Raw genomic sequence first — 18,458 nt, forward strand, 5'->3', positions numbered from 1 at the left:
GATGGCCAGACTGCGGGCCCCATTTTCTCCAGTCAGCCTGTGCGGGTGGTCGGTCGCTGCCCCTGCCCTGAAAGTGGAGCCAGGGAGACTCTTGTGCTTAAAAGACGCTTTAGAGATCCTGGCCCCAGGTCCTGTCTTACCTAGTCCTCTGTCACTACGGTCACATGCTTTTCTATGGGACTTTTTCCTCTCTCCTTCTCCCAGTGACATTCCCTTAAGCTTCCAGTGTCCGTGGATTTATTGTAACTACCCCTGTGCCCAGCCTGGGGCCCAGGAGCACACAATGACTTGCACTCACAGAGGAACCATTAGCCCTACTGATAAATGGATTAATTTGGTCCAACTATGTATATCCAGATACATAGTCTTGTCATAGATCATGATTTCCTTGCTCAGGCACAGCTGAACAATTAAAAGGTAATACTCTGAAACAAGTCTGGAGGCTTTAAGGAGGCCAACTTACTTACACATGAGTATTGAACGTGAACCTCAGAAGTGCCGTGGCCAGTGCGGAAGGACCCAAACGGTGGTTGTCAGATAAAACGGGGAACCCGAGGGCTCAGTCTGAGGACCAGACACAGACACCTCATTGGGTGATGTCAGCACATACTGCTGTTGTTTTGAGGTCTGGCGGTCTCTTACTGGATGTCTGCTTGGTTAATAAGGGGGCATGATATTTTGGTCCAAGGCTAAGTATTCTTGTCAGTCATGAAAATATGCAGACCTTTGCTTGCTAGCTGTGCCTCATGATAAGGAGTTTGCGTGGTAATGGGCGTAGTTTCTGAGGCAGATCGTGGGGTAAAAAGTGCCTGGTGAAGGTTGGCCACCTGCCCTTAGCCTTCCCTTCCACTGCACGCTTTCTGCGGGTGGAAGGCAACGGGAGAGGTTGTTGTATACCTTGGAAGGCTCTAGCAAGGTGGCAGAGGGCAAAGACGAGCACCACTGTGTTACCACCATAGGCATGACCTCGTGGCAGCAAACAAGTCCTTATTTTATGTAGGAAGGTCAGGTACGGCATCTCTGTTTCCATGGTGCCATTTGACGAATTCTTTCCTTAATAATTGAGTGCTGGCCTGTGAACCAAAGGTTCCCCAGTTTGATTCCCAGTCAGGGCATGTGCTTGGCTTGTGGGCCAGGTCCGCACTTGGGGACACGGGAGAGGCAACTACATATTGATATTTCTCTCCCTCTCTCTCCCCCTCCCTTTCTCTAAAGGTAAATAAATAAAAATCTTTAAAAGAAAAAGAAAAGAAAATTGATGAAGCCCTTGAATAGTTTTCAGAAATGATCTTTCTGATTGTCTTATTAAAAAATAAAACATGAAGCAAAAGGTATCAGGGTATATGGTCAGAAAAGGTATACATAAAACAAAACAAAAAAACCTATTTTATTTTTTTGCTTCCCTTGAGAACACATTAGAAAACATAGCTATAATTGCATGTTAATCTAAATTTTGTCAACTGTAATACAAAATAGGCTTATCCCTCTAATTTTAGTCCCATTTTTTTTCAAGGTAAGGAAAGACCCAGTCAGATTTTTACTGTCTTCTCGCCTCAGCCAAATCACATTCTATGAAATGATGGTCCTTGTTCAGATGAATTCACGGTAAAGTTACTGCCGCCCCACCCTGATCCCGGGCCCAGGTAGTCTCAGCTAACGGGGGCCCGTTCTCACCTCAGTCTGGCGAGTGAAGCTAGAGTGAGGGGGTTTTAGCAGGTGTTTGCAATTCTTCAGCAGCCGGAAAGAGTAAATGTATTGTCTAAGCAGGCCACGATATTTATTCTTAGTGGTCTCCGAGAAACTCTCCCAAGGAATAATGTCTTCCTTGTTTCCAATTGCTTTCGAAATCATGGCCATCCAGAGACCATAACTTTTCATTGCTTACTAATGTTTTTATTGCATCCTAATTGAGATTTTATTTAATATAGCCTTAAAATGTAATATTTATCAGCTAATCTGGTGCAGGCCATAATAGTTGAATACTTAACAGTAGTATCTAATGCTTGAGAAAAATTGCACAGAGTACCTCAGTTGTATATAATAAGAGGCACTTTTTTTTTGGTCTTTTGGCAGAAATTGCAGCATAAAAAGGATCAGTCACTTCCCTCATCACCACGAAGCAGTCCTATAACTAGGGAAAGCAGAACGGGCCTGGCATTCAGGGTACAGGCTGGGAAGATGGCAGCCTCTTAAAGACAGTTCTTGTCTCATCTTATTTTTAATGGACTTTATTTCTTAAGAACAGTTTAGAGTTACAGAAATGCCTAATCCACTTCACCATTCAGTTTTAACTCCCAGATTCCGCCCCCTCTCTCTGCAGACGTCGTCTCATCTCCCAGAGATCGTCCTTGGAGACCCTGGAGGACATTGAAGAAAACGCCCCGCTACGGAGGTAAGTTCCTGGGACTGCTTTCATATGTGTCGAAATAGCTTGCTGTACAAGATCACTGCCAAAGTTCGCTTTTTTTTTAAGTTCTTGATCTACAGAATTAAATTTTGAAAATGACCTTCTGATCCCCAGACTCATAGTTTGGAAACCCTCACCCTGAGGACCCTTAAAGTTAAAAAACTATTAAATTATATTTACACATTGGATAGCCAGTTTGCATGGACTTTGGGTGCTGTTTTCCTTTCATTTTTGAAAGCTGCTGCTTGCTAAAGAGCCCATCATGGCCCAGCTGTCCCCAGTGCAGTGACATAGCAGGCACAGTGCTGGGCTTCATCAGGAGGTACCCACGGTGGCACTGTGTATGGCCAGTTGCTGAGGAAACTCTATTAGGAGAGGTGTGAGTGCTCCCTGAGGGCTAAAAGCGTTCCATTTCTCCCTCTGGATTCCAAAAGTGCTTGCAAGGCATCTTTTTTGGGGTGACAGTAATTGCTGAGCTGTGCTATGCTTCTGACTGGCAGCCTTCCATCCTCCAATCCTACATCTCTCTGCTGGCCCCATGTGAACCCGGTCCAGCCAGGCCAGCCTTGGAGCAGGAGACAATACCCATACACTGCATCCTTTTCAGTCCTCACTGCAGTCCGAGCCGGGTGGCCTGTGTGGGGTTGGAGGGCTCCTCCCTGCAGAAGATGCTGAGGCAAGATGGGATGCTGGCTTTACAGGGCACATGTGCAGGAGGTGGAGGGGGGAGCCCCGCAGGAGGATGTGTTCCCCTCAACTCGTACCAGCTCCTCGGGAAAACCCACATCTGCACCCCTTGTGCTCTGGCTGCTGGCCAGGATTTGGGAGTTCCAGGCTCCTTGCTTGGAGCCTGGGAGGGTGCTGATGTGGAGGGAGGAATCTCACCCTGGAGCTGGCTCCTTCTCTGCCAGGAACCTCACTCCCAGGTTCTAGGTCTTATGCACAGACCCCTGGGATGAAGGATGGAGCACAGACAGGCCTGGGTCTGGTCACGAGTGTCAGGTGACCCTGAACCTCATCACTGACTTTATTCCAAAGAGAAGGCCAGGGCCAGACCGTTTGATTTCCACCTTTGAAGTCTTTCTGAACACATTTGTAACCTCTGGGCCCATCCTGGGGTGACTGGCATGTAGCTGCGTGACAAACGTGGTGTGGGTGCAGGTGCTCTCCCATCTGCCACTCTTTCGAATGCTGGGAGCAGGGCTGTTTCCTTGAAGGAGGCCCACAAAACGCTGCATTAAAAGTCAAATGAGGGAGCTGGCTCTGGTCCACAGTAATCAGCAAGAGTGAAAGAGAAACGTTCTCAGGTGGCACCAAGTGGCTTTGGCATTTGAGCAGGTCCCACAAATGGAAAAATCAATGAGTAGAGCTGAAAAGCCCCTGGTGTTCCTGCAGACTTGGAGAAACCACAGTTGTTAGGGCAGTGTGGCAGCTGTGAGCCAGGGGAACCGGGTGAAAGAAATGTCACTCCCTCTTTAGGGACTCTAGGTGGTTACAGAAGCACCGAGGAGACACTGGGCACCAGGTTCCTGGTCCCCTGCCCCATCACCCCTGTACCTCTCAGGATCCGCCCAGGCTGGCCCTTTGCTCCTACCCCTCATGCCTCTGACTGCACAAACAAGCAGAGTAAAAATGGCTTCTCCCCTTCAACTATAACTTCATCCAGCTCTCACAGACTACTATGTGTAATTTCCAACAAACCTTGTACAAGTACAGCTTTTAAAAATAAGTCAGAAATCAAGGGAATATAGACAGTTTAAGAAGTCTTTATTTTCCCTAATGGACTTTTTTTTTAACATTAAAAACAGTTTAGGAGTCAGGGGACTATCACTTCTTGGCCTGATTCTTCTACTAACTGGTTACGTGGCCTTGGAAATTTGCTTAGCTTCTCTGGGGCCTCAGTTTTCCCATTTGTAAAATGGGAGGGGCAGATTGGCTGATTGCTGAAGTCCTTTCCAGCTCCTCCAGTCTGTGAAGTTAATATACCATTACTGACACTGAAATATTTGAGGAACTGGGGTGGGAAGGCAATTAACCCAACTTGCTTTAAAACTCAGTGCATTGAGCAAATGGCTCCAAGGCATCTGTTAAAAACCTTTTGCATAAGTAAGTGTATCTGTAATCAGTGCTAACAAGAAAGAGCCGATCCTTCATTAAAATTGCTTATAATTTAATTGTATCCTAATTTAATTTTGCATCACTTAAAATGTATGTTTTTAAATGGATATTTACACATTAATTCAGGCACTTTCAAAATTAATTCCTTCTTTGCTTAAGCTGCCACAGCTTGAGGGCTCAGCCTTCTAGTTTCCTTGGCAATTGTTGCTAACGCCACAGTGCTCTTCAAGCATTTCTGAGGTTCCCTGGTGGTTTAGTTGAATGACACACACACACACACACACACACACACACACACACACACGCAGGAAAAACAGCTCCTGGAAGGAGGAGCCCATGCAGCTAGAATTGGATGCTGATAGCAACACACGGCACCTTTGTTAGGTTCTGCTTTCAAGAGTCTTGCTTTTCTTTCACAATTTGTTAGTAAGTTTCCTGTGTCCACTTAAAACTCCAGGAAGGAGTTTTTTCAAGGAGAGGGTTTGCAGACCGAGCTGTTTCCACCTGCCTGGTGGTTACCTAATGCCCTAGAAATGAGGACCTAGGACTCCCCACTAGGTGTCTAGAAAACCATCAGTTCATCTGCAGCAAATGTGACCGCCATCATCACCTGCTGCAGTTTTCCAGCCTGTCTGGGTTGGTGGGTGCTGGCTGGTGCTCTGTTAAGTGATTACTGCTCCTTCTCCTTCTCCTGCTTTGGCTGACACCTCCCTACGGCTCTTTTGCTGGTTTCCAGTTCCTGCAGAAGCCTGGGGGATTTTGTTCTCAAGCCTGAATGGTGGCAGCACCTCTCTCTGCAGGCACAGGAGGCAGGGAGCAGCTCAGGATCATCCCTCATCTGGTCTGGGATTGCTACCAGCTTCCCCGTGCTGGAGTAGGACTGGGAAGGTACCCTCACAGTCTGGCTCACTGTCTGCGGCCCCAGACTGGCTGGTCCAGGAACCTCTCCTTGTGGGGGGAAGTGGGGTTAGGATGTGCGGACACTCCTGGACACTTGGCCCTGTCCAGAGACTAACGGAAGCACACCTTTACACTCTCAGAGGTTCTCCCCTCTCCAGTGACCATGTGTTTCTAGAATCTTCTGTGTGTTAGAGAAGCAGTTAGGGACCTTGAGAGGCTTGCAGACTCAAGCATTCGTTTCTGGATATAGAGCTGAGGCAGTTCGGGGTTCTGGGTCTGCTCCAGAGAGCTGCCCCGAGAAGGCAGAATGAGGCTGTACCAGGGCTGTCCAACCTTTTGACATCTCTGGGCCACACTGGAAGAAGAATTGTCTTGGACCACACATTACATACATTGCAACACATAATCACAAAATCTCATAATGGTTTAAGTAAATTTACGGTTTTGTGTTGGGCTGCATTCACAGACACCCTGGGCCACACGCAGCCCATGGCCCTCAGGTCAGACATCCCCGGCCCTTTGAGCCCAGCAAGACTAAGTCTGGGTTTAGAAGCGTAGAAGGGGGGTGGGATTGGTGGGTGCTGCCTGCTATTCAAACCCTGCCTAAAGTCCACAGGAAACATCTACTAAATGCCCTCAGGCAGGGCTCTGCAAGTCTTTAACTGAATCAATTTAAAATTAAGGACTCAGGACCCTTAATAAGGACTGCAGCTTTAACAACAGAGGTGCACGCAGTAACAAAATATTCACCCTTTGTAACTAACGTTCTATTAATGATCACAACATCTGGTGTGTATATGTGAATATTTACATGTATGTACATATGTAGGAATATGCATATTTGTATTTGGCCATGTCACATGACAGTTTATGAAGCTCTTGTGCACATCATTGCATTGAATCTTCACAGCAGCATCTGGGAAGGAGTATTACTAGTGATAAGTCAGAGTCCATAGTGAGTTTGGGGGTGTGGGCTGGGGGGAGCATGGTGTTTGCTGAAGCGTCTTGCAGGGCCACACAGGCTGTGGACCCTGCCCTGCTGTAGTGGACATGACCAGAAAGGGTGCCTTCCCTCCTCAAGACCCAAGGGCAGGAGAGTTCCCTTTTTCTGATGAAAGTCACTGAATATCTGATGTTATGTCTTTGCTTTGGCTGGCGCTAATTCACTTCGGTGTGATTGTTTTCAAGTTAAATTACATTTGAAGGGGCTGTTTCTTATGAAAAAATAACTTTCAGTGCCCTCTGGGAAAGGGCTTCTAGAAGGATTGAGCCTTCCTAGAGGGCGGGTGAGGAGGTTTGGGGGGATGCGCACACTGCGGTCTGGACCAGGGGCGTCGCCTCGCTTCCCTTGGACTGGGGCCTTGGGAGATTGTAGAGACTGGAGCTGCTCTGCAGGTCTGTGGCCCAGTCCATTCCCTAGTCCTGTGCCCGACCTGCCCCACACCCGACCTGCCCTCACCTGCACCTCCTTGTCAGGTCACCTTGTTACTCTTGAAGCTTCAAGTTCGAAACTGACTGAACTTGGAGAACAGCCTCCCCGCCCAGACTACACTGTGGCTTTGGGCAGCTGGGCACAGCTCTCTATCACTTCCCCTCTGAAATGTAAGTTCTCAGGTCCCCACTTCTGATGGCTCAATCACCCCCAGGGGCCCACGGTCGGAAAGGTTTGTAAGTAATGAACTTCAGCAGCCAAAACCAAAATAGAAAAGTCACAACTCCCTTTTCAAGAAAAGACTAAACTTCAGACTCTTGTTGGTTGGATTTTTAGGTTTGTTTTTTTTTTAATTTTTTACTTCTTATTGTTGTTGCAGCTATGTGACTTACAGTTTGCCAGGTAACTGAAAAAATCCCCACAAGCGCGATCCGTTCAGCCCCTGGTCAGGGTGTTGGTCCTGCCGTGTGAGCACACGCCCTGTATTCCGGTGGGGGAGAGAACTGAATCCAAGTCATTTGTGCAACAAGTATTTATTTAAAATTTATCTTAAAAACAAAAAAGAAAAGCAAAAGCCACAAGCTGGGTCTTTCACAGTGAAGCTGTGACTTCCCGGCGCAGTGGAGAACGGAAGGTAGCTCAGGCCAGAGTTCTGCTGCAAATGAAAAATGATTCAGGGTTGTTTTTAAACTGAATTTTCCAGTGTTGTTTCCCCTCTAAATTCTTTAAATTTATAGTTTTCTGTTTCCATTACCTGTGTTGATACAGGAGAATTCTTTCTGAGATGACAAGAAAGAATAATGTCTTCGGTATCCGGGTAGGTTATGTTATTATAACTGAGGACAATAGTTTTCATTAGCTGGCTTTTCAGATACCCATATAAATTATTATCGGTATTATCAAGGAAGTTGTCTGTCGTTGGGTTTTTTTAAAGCTTCCTTGCTTCCAGCCATATTGTCCTCATTATCCTTGGGGTGACTCAAACCATGTGTCTGGTCTTTCCTTCCTGTCTTTGTGTGGAGATGTCTCAGCTGTCCAGCCAGCAACTGACTGTATTTTTTAAATGACTTTGTTTTTCAGATGTCGAACTCTCTCAGGTTCGCCCAGACCAAAGAACTTTAAGAAGATTCATTTTATCAAGAACATGAGGCAACACGATACAAGGAATGGCAGGTACTACACTGGCCGAAGCTGCCCATCACAGTTGTGGGAGGGGGTAGGTCCCGTGGGGAAGGGAGGCAGAGACCATCTGAATGACCAGACCTCAGCCAAGTGCAGCCCACGCTGCTGGGATGAACAGGATCTCCTGTCACCATCCCAAATAGATTGTTTCCACCCCATTCCTGCCAGATCATCCCAAGAAATCTATAGGAAATAATGCTTCCTAACACTGACCAAAGGTGAGATTTTTAGATTAACCACAAACTAAATTTTTAATAGTATTCAAATATATTTTTATAGAAAACTTTGAACAGAAAAACAATTGAGGATTTTTATGTTTTGTTTTTTTCCTTTTTTTCTGCTTTGTTGGGTTTTGTTTTCCTTTTTCACCAGAGCTTTGTGCTTTGGTCAGGAATTGTCCCATCAGGTCTGTGCTTGAACTTGGGTTTTGTGCTAGCTTTGACGGCTTTAGGAGAGTGGAGTCATGACTCTGCCAGCAGATTCCTCCTGGGCACTGACTCACATTCCAGGGCTGCTCACATGTGGGGTGTGTGTTTCTCCAGGAAAGTGCTAGCAGATGAAAATTATTATGGTTGAAAGTTCTGTGACCTCGATGTTAAAACTCTCCTGGTGGCAGACGCATGCGAATCATTGTTACTGGTGAGTTGGTGATGGAGCGGCTGAGTCCATCCACGGCAGCCCCGGGCAGCACTGGAACGGAGCTCCGAGACCTCTCCGGTCCCCTGCTGCTCTGGGCCTCTTGTGCCCCTTAGGGACACCTTCTGTCTGTTAATCTGTGGCTTGGATAGTGGCGTTCCCTGAACACGAGAGTTAGAGACACCACCCAGAGCCGAGGACCTCTGAGAAAACCACTCCGTTGGATCTCCTGATTCACACAAGACCACTAATGCTCTAATCTCCACCAGATGAAAATTGCTACAAGGTCCTTAGACTCAGGGAATGACTAAGGCCCAGCCTTACTGTCACTCGGTGTAAAACACACTGTGCAACGTGAACAATAATGATGACGGTTTTTAAGATTTGTTTCCTTGACGTTTATACCTCCTTTTTAAACCTTAGTTGAATAGAGAACATAATCTTATGGCTATTCGATGATTTTAGAAGAGCAAAATTGAGCTTTCTCGTCAAATAATTTTTACATAGTCAGTGTATATTCTTATTTTAAGTACAGAGCTTTTAGTTCAGATGTACCCAGCTGTCATTTGTTAAACAGAATATTCTGAATCTCTCTGTCTCCCCCTTCCTCTCACTGTTACAGTTCTTGTGCCTCACTCATTTAACCACTGCACTTTTTTTATCTTTTGTGGTTCTTAATTACTGAATCCAAACCTTACTTATGTCATGTTTAGTATAATTATTCATCATTAATTTACCTTTGTGTTTTTACCCATGATCTCTTTAACCATAAAATGAGCATAGAAAGCCTTTCATTGCTACATAAAATCAGTGACGAAGACAAAGAACTGGGCTGCATGAATAGAATTCCCCACCTCCAAAGGCTGTCAAGGGTACAAAGTCGGATAATCACTTGGCAAGTTTTGGCAGTGAAAGGATGAGCTAATAAAGATTTGGACTAATGGGATTGCCAGTGTCCATTACAAAGCCACCTTCCTCGGCAAACCCTTGACCCAGGAACAATATAAACAGTCCGCACAGCAGGCAGTTGCTGGCAGTTTTGCTGAAGAAGTTTTGGAGGGAGCCAGAAAAGACCATTAGCTTATCTGAGGATCTGAGAACTGGAATTAAGGACAGGAAAGCAAGCTCTCTGACCTGCTGTGGGAACCACAGGCTGGAGGCTGTGGGGATGGGCAGTTGTAACTGCCCAGGTGAGACGGCTTCTCATGCCAACGGAGGATGAAAGGACAGGAGGTGCTCCCCTGCCGCCTCTGGTTTATGAGCAAGGATGGATTGTCCTTAGATGAAAGAAGGAGCCAGGAAGAAAATACCATTTCTGAGGTGACAGAAGGACATTGTGGTTGAGCAGATGAATGGGAGGATGTGACCCAGCCTTGCGGAAAGGAAAGGAGAATTGCCCCCACGGGAGCAGGTGGGAGATCGCCCCATGGAGGTGGCTGGGGACATGTGGATGAGCTCCGCTCCAGCAGTGGTGGGTGGGAGGGGTCCTGGTGTAGCTTTTAGAAGTCCCAACAAAAATTATTTGACAAGAGAGCTCAATTTTGCTCTTCTAAAATCACTGAAGAGCCATAAAATTATGTTCTCTATTCAACTAAGGTTTAAAAAGTAGGTATAAACTTCAAGAAAACAAGTCTTAAGGTACAGTGGCTGGGGAGGGGTCTCCGATTCCCCCCTCCGGTGTCCGGAGGCATATACACAGATCCACACCAGAGGACACTCCTGCAGTGAGTGTCAGAGTCCCTCGACTAGGGTGTGCCTGCCCATGTTGGGGAGGAACAAGGCTTTCTGGAGAAGGCTGGAGGTATTGGTCAGAGATCTCAAAGGTCTGGACTGAAAACAGAATCGTCTGAGTACTGCTGTGTTTGCCTCTTCTTGCACCCGGGGAGAGAGACTGAAAGGAGCCTGCTCCAGCCCCGACTCCTGTTCCCTCACACACTGCACCCAGCTCCCAAGTCTCCTTGTGACCCCTGACCAGCACAGTCTGACCTCTCAGGCTGCAGGCCACCCTGGGCCTGCTTGCTGCTCTGGCTCTGAAGACCCTGGTGATGAGGTTCCTCCGTTCCCCAACCAGCTGACTCTGTGGCAAAGGCACAAATGTTGAGGAGGATTCGGGCTCCCGTCTCAGCAAGGACCAGAGGGCAGCTGACATGCCAAGAGGGAAGCATCTGTCTCAATACTCAAAACCTGACCTGACCGTGAGTGTTAAGTGCAATATAAGATTGGAAGAGAAAAAGATGCTAAAAACTGTGAACCAAACACAATAAATGACAATCCTTGTGTTATTGGAAAAACAAAACAAAAAACGTAAGTGAGCCTCATGATTGTATAGTCAGGGTAGCTGCTCAGAAATAACCCTTGAGGGTTATTTCTCAGCCATCCCTGCATTCACCCAGTTCTGTCTGCAGCATGAGACAAAGCCCAGCCAGCGTGTGAGGTGGAAGTGAGCCTCTGCAGTGGAAGGTGTGGTACTGATGGAGGATGGAGTCTACTTCAAGCAAAAACAGTCTTCATCTGTTTAGAATCAGTGAATTTCACAGGGCTGGACTGGGGACCTGCTGGAAGGCTTTGTGCATGACTGTCATGCAGAGAACCAAGCTGAGGTGTGGTCTGGAGCCATGCTCTGGGCCAGGTGGAGCTGAGGGGGGCACGAGGATGCCAGTGGCGGGCTCAGCGTGAACGCTGCAACTTCACTGTTACAGCAGACGGGTGATGAGTTCTGTACTGGCCCTGCTGGGCACTGTATCTCCTAGCCAGCAGGCAAGGCAGCAACAGGAGCTGCCGCACTCCAGTTCTTTTTCTGCCTGAACACGAAGACAGGTAGGCAGTGGGAAGTCACATCACACTTGGTAGTTGGAAACGAAAGCAATGCATGGCTGGGTTTTAGGAAGACAGATCTCAGACAGTTCAGACTGAGAAGGGGATTCTTGTGGCAGCGACCATATTGTCAAAAGGAATTATAAAGTTGGGAATGTCATAAGGTAATAGTGGGTGTATTTATTGAGTGCTTGCAAGGTGACAGCTCTCAGTACTTGATAGGCTTTGTTTCATTAACTCAAGTCAGTGTTTGAGTAAATGAGTGGAAAGACCTTTTGAATGAGTTTCAGTGTTTAGAACTATATCTTGAAAAATGGAAAGAATTTAGAAATATACATATTCTCAAAACAGTCCTATGAGGAAGCTATTATTATTGTTGTGTTGGGTAAAATAACGTTCCCACCTCACTCCATGCTGCCAAAGATGTCATGTCATATCCCCGGGATCTGTGAACAGTTAGGTCGCGCGGCAGCGGGGAATTGATGTGACTTGTGGAGCTGGGATTGCTGATCAGCTGCCCTTAAAGTAGCAGGATCATCCTGGAGTATCTGGGTGGGCTCGCTGTAATCATGAGGGTCCTTAAAAGTAGAAGAGAGAGACAGAAAGTCCGAGTTACGGTGATGCATTGGCAGCTTTGAAGATGGAGAAAGGGGCCATGGGCCAAGGAATGCAGCTGCCCCTAGAAACTGGGAAAGGCAAGAAAACGATTCTCTTCTAGAACCTGCAGTGGGAACCAGCCCCACTGCTGCCTTGACTTTAGCCCTGCGAGACCCTTTTCAGAGTCCTGACCTCCAGAACTGTAAGAAAATAAATTTGTGTTACTTTAAGTTCCTAACTTTGTGGTAATTTGCAGCCGTAGGAAACTAATGCACTCCTTACCCCAGTTTACAAGGGCGGAAACTGGAACACGTAGCCAGAAAGTGGGGGGTGGACTATGGATCCAGGCATCAGATTCCAAAGCTCCTCCCCATAATTAAAGGGTGGGGTAGGGAATTAAAATTCATTCACTGTGAGACAGCATGTTGTAGTGGATTTTGAGAAAACTCTCCATTGAATTCTGATTTTTAAAAATCATTAGCAAAAGGCCAAGGACTGATAAAAGAATGGCAAACGAGTGAAAATACTGTGAGGAAGACTCAAGTCCAGAATGAACCAAAGGTTGATAGAAAGGAAAGAAAATTGGAACCTTTGTATTTTGCTGATGGGAATGTAAAACGGTGTAGCCATTGTGGAAAGTAGTTCCGTAGTTCCTCAGAAGGTTAAACATAAAATTACCATATGACCCAGCAGTTCCCCTGCCAGGTGCACACCCAAAATAATTGAAGAGGGATTCAAACAGATCCTTGTAGCCAATGTCCACAGTACCATCATTCACAATAGCAAAAGGTGGAAACAACCCAACTGTCCATCAGCAAATGAATGGATAGACAAGATGTGTTGTGCTTACAAAGGAATGCTATGCAGCCACGAAAAGCGAAGAAGTGCTGATATGTCCTGCAGTGTGTATTAACCTTGAAAACATTGTGTTGACTGAAATAAACCAGACACAAAAGGTGACATATTTCATGATTCCATTTACACAAAATGCCCAGAGTAGGCAAATGCATAGAGCAGATGAGAGGTTCCCAGAGCCTGGGAGTGAAGGGAGTTATTGCTCACTGGTTGTAGAGTTTCTGCGTGAGACAGTGGCAGAGTTTTGGAGATAGTGGTGATGGTTGGTCAGCATTGTGCGTGTACTTAGTAAGACTGAATTGTGCACTTAAATATGGCTAAATGGCATATTTTATGTTATATATGCTTTATTCCAATCGAATCAATAAAATGCCAATGATAGCCATGGGACTTTTAAGCCCATATTCAGAAGAGGGATGGAAGGGATGATGAATTTCTAGGGGTTGATGGTATAAGGACAGAGTAAATGTCAGTTTCTGGCCTAGTTTTAGATTCTTTAACAGGTAGAACTATGGTATATAGACTTTAAACAAAACAATGTGCTGGGCACACAGTAGGTGCTCCATAAGTATGTTTGGAATAAATGAATGAAGAAACTTCTTAAGTGAGTTTCAGTCTTTAGGAATTGATCCCAGGGAATAGAAAGAATTTAGAAATACAAACAATCATTAAAACACTGTGGAGAATAAAAGTTCTAAGTTGGATGCTAGACCAATATGGCTTTTAAAAATGTCAAAAAGAGAACAAAGTCGTAGCAGAGAGTAAGCCCTAATCATTCCTGACTAGCAAACCCAGGGCTGATTGCCGTCAGAGCTCTGGACTGGATGGTTGAACAGGTGGTTTGGGTGCTTTTAGAAAAGAGTAGAGGTTGCTAACCACCAATGTGACTTCCCCGGGAAGCAGTTATGTTCGCTCCATCTGCTTGTTGATGGGATGACTAGGTTAGTAAATGGGGGGCTGCCCTGGACGTGCCGTCGGATTTCAGCAGCGTGTTCGACTGCTCCTCACCAAGCGAATCCCCATGGGTTGAAAGGCAAACAGTGGTCTGGGCGGTGGTGAGGCTGGAGAACTTGCAGGCTGCTGAAATGTGTTAGCCAATGGTCTGAAGCCCCAAGGGGAGTTTAAGAAAAATAGCACGTGGTTTTGCCTTGAGAATTATCTCCTCTTTGGAGGAATGGCCAGTACGCCTCGTTGCAGGCCTCCTGGAAGGGCCAATGCAGACGGAGAGGACAGTGTGTTACAGGGAGAGCCGACACTCAGTCACTCCAACGGCTGGAAACCCGAGGCCCAGAACACCGAGACTAACTTCAGCACAAATGATTTACGGCACAGGATGGAGACTTTTCAGGAGCTCATGTGAAAAAATACCTTGGAATTTAGATCACCCGTGTGTTCCGGAGGGGCGCCTGCAGGTGTAACCACAGACTGAGCTGATCCAGCTCATACGGTCACAGACACGTTGCCGCTCTGCACCCAGCCAGGGTCAGTTCTGTCCGTAGTGTTTTCATCAGCATGAGGGGCACGTTTTAACACACTGGATTTGTGTTGGGGTGGCCCTGTCGCAGCGGACTCCTATTTTCTGAGCCCCTCCCCTGGGGGAGGTGGGATGGAAGATGCATAACAAATGGGAATAGCCAGACCTTCTGTCTCAGTCCACTGAACCACCTGTGTATAAACAGCCATTTTTCTGGAAGGAGACTTGTATGTGCAGAGAGAAAGTACCCGATAAAGCAGTTCCTGAACTATGGAGAGTGCAGTGATACCTGTGTTTTGTCCATTCAGCATCTACTCACTGATGCCTGCTGTGCTGGGCTGTCCTAAGTGGGGGGGCATGTCTGTGAATAAAGCAGACAAAGGCCCTGCTGAGAGGAGTCACAGGCTCCTTGGGAAGGCAGATGATAAACAAGTAAACATACCCTGTCCGAGATGGGGTAGGTCAGCTATGGAGGAAACCTGAAGTGGCCAAGGCTTCCTTTGAGCAGAGGTCTGGGGAGGCAAGGAACTAACCCTGTGCAGGGAATTATATTCAAGTTGGGTGGAACAGCAGTCACGCAGCCTCTGAGGCCAGAAAGTATGGGGTGTGCTTAAGGAACTATAGAAAGGCCAGTGTGGAGGAGGAGAAGGAGGAGGTGAGTCCTGAAAAGCCGTGGGAGGGTGGATTGCGAAGGTGTGTGCTTTTGTTGTGAGCGAGGTGTGAGCCATGAGGGTGCTGAGCAGAGGACTGTGGTCTGGCTTCCCCCGAGCAGCTGGACGCTGCTGAAAAGCTTGCAGACTGCATGTGCTTGCTGCTTTTCAACCTGTGCAACATGTAGGAAATAAAACGAGTCACAGAGGGAAGGTCTAGGGTTTGGACAGAATCTTCCCTTGGCGGTTATGTTTCAATTCTCTGCTGGGTGAGAGGATCTGGGACCCTGGGGGAGACCAGACTTAGGTCCCCACAGGTGGTGTGCAGCAGTCTGAGAAGACACCATGAAAACATTATGAACCTTGGAAACATTGTGGGGACTGAAATAAGCCAGACACAAAGTGGCAGTCCACTCAGGGCCAGGGCCACATCACAGGAACTAGCTACCAGTGCTTTTCTGAAGAGCAGGCAGGAGAGGGCTCAAGAGGGGACCTCCTCACTTCTGTGACAACATGCTTAGCTTGCTACCTCCCTGGATTGTGTCCCCCCAAAATTCGTATGCTGGATTCCTACCCCTATTACCTCAGAATGTGACCTTATTTGGAAATAAAGTCATTGCAGATGTATAGTTAAGATGACATTGTCCTGGAACAAGCTTGGCCCCTATATAATGATGTCCTTATAAAGGGAGGACATGTAGATACCCCCCATACACACAGAATGCCATGTGGCTGTGTGAAGCTTAGCATTATGTTGTCACAAGCCAAGGTGCTACCAGAAGCTGGGAAGGAGGCTCGGAACAGATCCTGCCCTATAGTCTCCTTCAGAGGGCCCTGTCAACATCTTGCACTTGCACTTCTGGCCTCCAGAACTGTGAGACAATCTATTTTTTTGTGTAAGCCATTCAGCATGTGGCACTTTGCTATGGCAGCCCCAGCAAACTCACATACTCCCCTATCCTCTCTCCCCACAGCTGTGAGCTCTGCTGCCCTAGTCCCTCCCTCTTCTCCCTTCACTCCCTATTGCTGGGGAAGGGCATCCACACCATGGCCTCAGTCACTGTCACCACCTTAACCAGTCCCAGGCCCCCTGAGCCCCAGGACTGGCTCCCTCTCAGGCTCAGGTGGCCTTTCAGGGGCTCGTCTGCCAGCCTCCCCGGTGTCCACACCCCTCCACCCCCGCACCACCTCCAGCTCTGCTGAATTATTTACAGTAATTGCCTGGTTAAGGGGAGAGGTTAGTAAACACTGGAAAAAAATACCCACAAAAATTACATATGTAGTTCAATTTTGTGCTTTAATTTAAGACATATTATTGATCATTGAACGGGGGGGTGAGGTTTGTTGTTTTTTTCTTTTAGATTTTATTTACTTATTTTTAGAGAGTGGAGAAGGGAGGCAGAAAGAGAGAGAGAGAGAAACATCAATGTGCTATTACCTCTTGCACACCCCTCCACTGGGGACCTGGCCCGCAACCCAGGCATGTGCCCTGACTGGGAATTGAACTGGTGACCTTTCGGTTCACAGGCTGGCACTCAACCCACTGAGCTGCACTGGCCAGGGCAACAGTTGTTTTTTTGTTTTGAGGGGGTTTTTGATGCCAGGCCTTTACTTTGCATGTAGGCCCACAGACCAGGGTCTGCCCCGTGGTGTCAGCTTCATGTTCCATCACATCCGCCCACACTGCCTGTCCAGACTGGACTTCTACAAATGACCAGGAGTCTAACTGCAAAATTCTTTTGGATTTTTATAATTTTCCTTGTCTTTTATAGATAACTTGCCCATACCTCAAATGCACATTTTGGTGGGTGGTGACTTGCCTCATTTGAATACTTTTTAAAGCATTCAGCATTATGTTTTATAGAAACAGCATTTCTCCCCTCCCCCATGTCTCAGTAGTTCGTGCAGTCTCTCATGAACAAGAATGAGTGTGAGTAGCGAGGACAACTGGTGGATTTTGGGGTCATGTACATCAAGCCATTGTGCACAAGGGCCAGACTCACTGAGTATTCTAGAGGACAGGCTCCCAGCCTGGGCCGGAGGGTGCCGTGGGTGTTGGTCAAACTGACCACAGAGACTCAGGAGGAGAGTTTTACTGGATGCTCAAGTTCTTGAATAGGTCTTCTGCTCCTCCTCCTCCCAGCCTTGACTCATACCAGTTCCTCTGCCAGTGTATCTTCTGCTTGTAGCCTCATTGCCGTGTATACCTCCTACCTCAGCTTAGTTGTCACTTCCTCCAGGGAGCCCACCTTGCCTCCCTCAGGCCAAATTAGCTATCCTTCAATGTGCTCTATCTGTAGTGCCCTCTGCTGCTCCCGACCATCACACCCCTGTGTAAATGTCTGCCACCCAGCCATAAGCTTTGTAAGGATGGAGCCCTTGTCCGTGCAGTTCAGTATCCAATTCCCAGCTCCAGCACCATGTCTGGTATAGAGTGAGTGCTCAGACAATATCTGTGGAAGGGCGGGAAGAGGAGAGGAAGACCATAGAACTTGTTTCTTGGAAATATCCCTCCATCCCCTGCATTGTAGGATGAGGTCCCCTTTAGCAGGCAGGGAAGGCCTGTACTGTCCTAGTGGTTATCTTAGCCATCATGGGAGTGACTGTGGAGATGGTGGTGCTAGGAGCAGTCATAATAGGACGATTGACGCCTCCCCCGATAATGATGCCACATCTTATGTCTGTGGGCTACTTAGCATAGATCTGCAGGAGCATTTTCCCACCTGGTTTGTGCCCACTCTGTGCCCTCAGCCTCCTCTCTCTGATGCCCTGTGTGGCCTCGCTCAGCTGTGTTGGTCATGTTCCCCTTCATCCTGGGCCCTCCATTCCCTGTTCTCACCTGTTGGGGTCCCATTCCCCCTCCAGGACCTGGCCCAGATCCCAAGCGCCTGCCTCAGGCCCGAGGCCCACCACCTGCTCGGGCCTCTAGGTCCCTCTGCCCCATGGGCTCCTTCCCGCCTTGCAGCCCTGCACACAGGAGTATTACCATCTCTGAGCACCAGTGGTGCAGTGCAAGAGCACAGAGCACCTGCCAAACAGGCAATGTGTGAGACTGAGCAACTCTGCGAAGGAGTGACGACGTGCCAGCTGTGTTTGCTTCCTAGGGCTGCCCGACAAAGTACCGCAGACTGGGTGGCTTACCACAACAAAATGTGCCCTCTCATAGTTCCGGAGTCCCGAAGTCAGAAATCAAAGCGTCTTCAGGGTCACACAGCCTCTGAAAACTCTAAAGGAGGATCATTTCTGGCCACTTCCAGTGTCTGGTGGCTGCCGATAGTCGCTGACATCCTTGCTTGTTGTGCACATCACTCCAGCCCCTGCCTCCCTCATCCCATGGCCTTCCTCCCTCTGTGTGTGCCTGGGCTTCTCCACATCGCTCCCTTGATACGTACA

General features: G+C 47.6%; 1 protein-coding gene across 1 annotated transcript in view; it reads left to right on the forward strand.

The window, feature by feature from the left end:
- CABLES1 (Cdk5 and Abl enzyme substrate 1) overlaps positions 1-18,458 on the forward strand; it is a 100,172-nt gene that overhangs the window by 38,933 nt on the left and 42,781 nt on the right. The window contains exons 2-3 of the mRNA XM_045850428.1: positions 2,321-2,392; positions 7,938-8,030. Coding sequence (XP_045706384.1) covers positions 2,321-2,392; positions 7,938-8,030 — 165 coding nt within the window. The remainder of the gene's footprint in view (positions 1-2,320; positions 2,393-7,937; positions 8,031-18,458) is intronic.

Source organism: Phyllostomus hastatus, unplaced genomic scaffold, assembly GCF_019186645.2.
Source record: "Phyllostomus hastatus isolate PE091 unplaced genomic scaffold, TTU_PhHast_1.1 phas_contig_80, whole genome shotgun sequence".
Classification (NCBI taxonomy): Eukaryota; Metazoa; Chordata; class Mammalia; order Chiroptera; family Phyllostomidae; genus Phyllostomus; species Phyllostomus hastatus.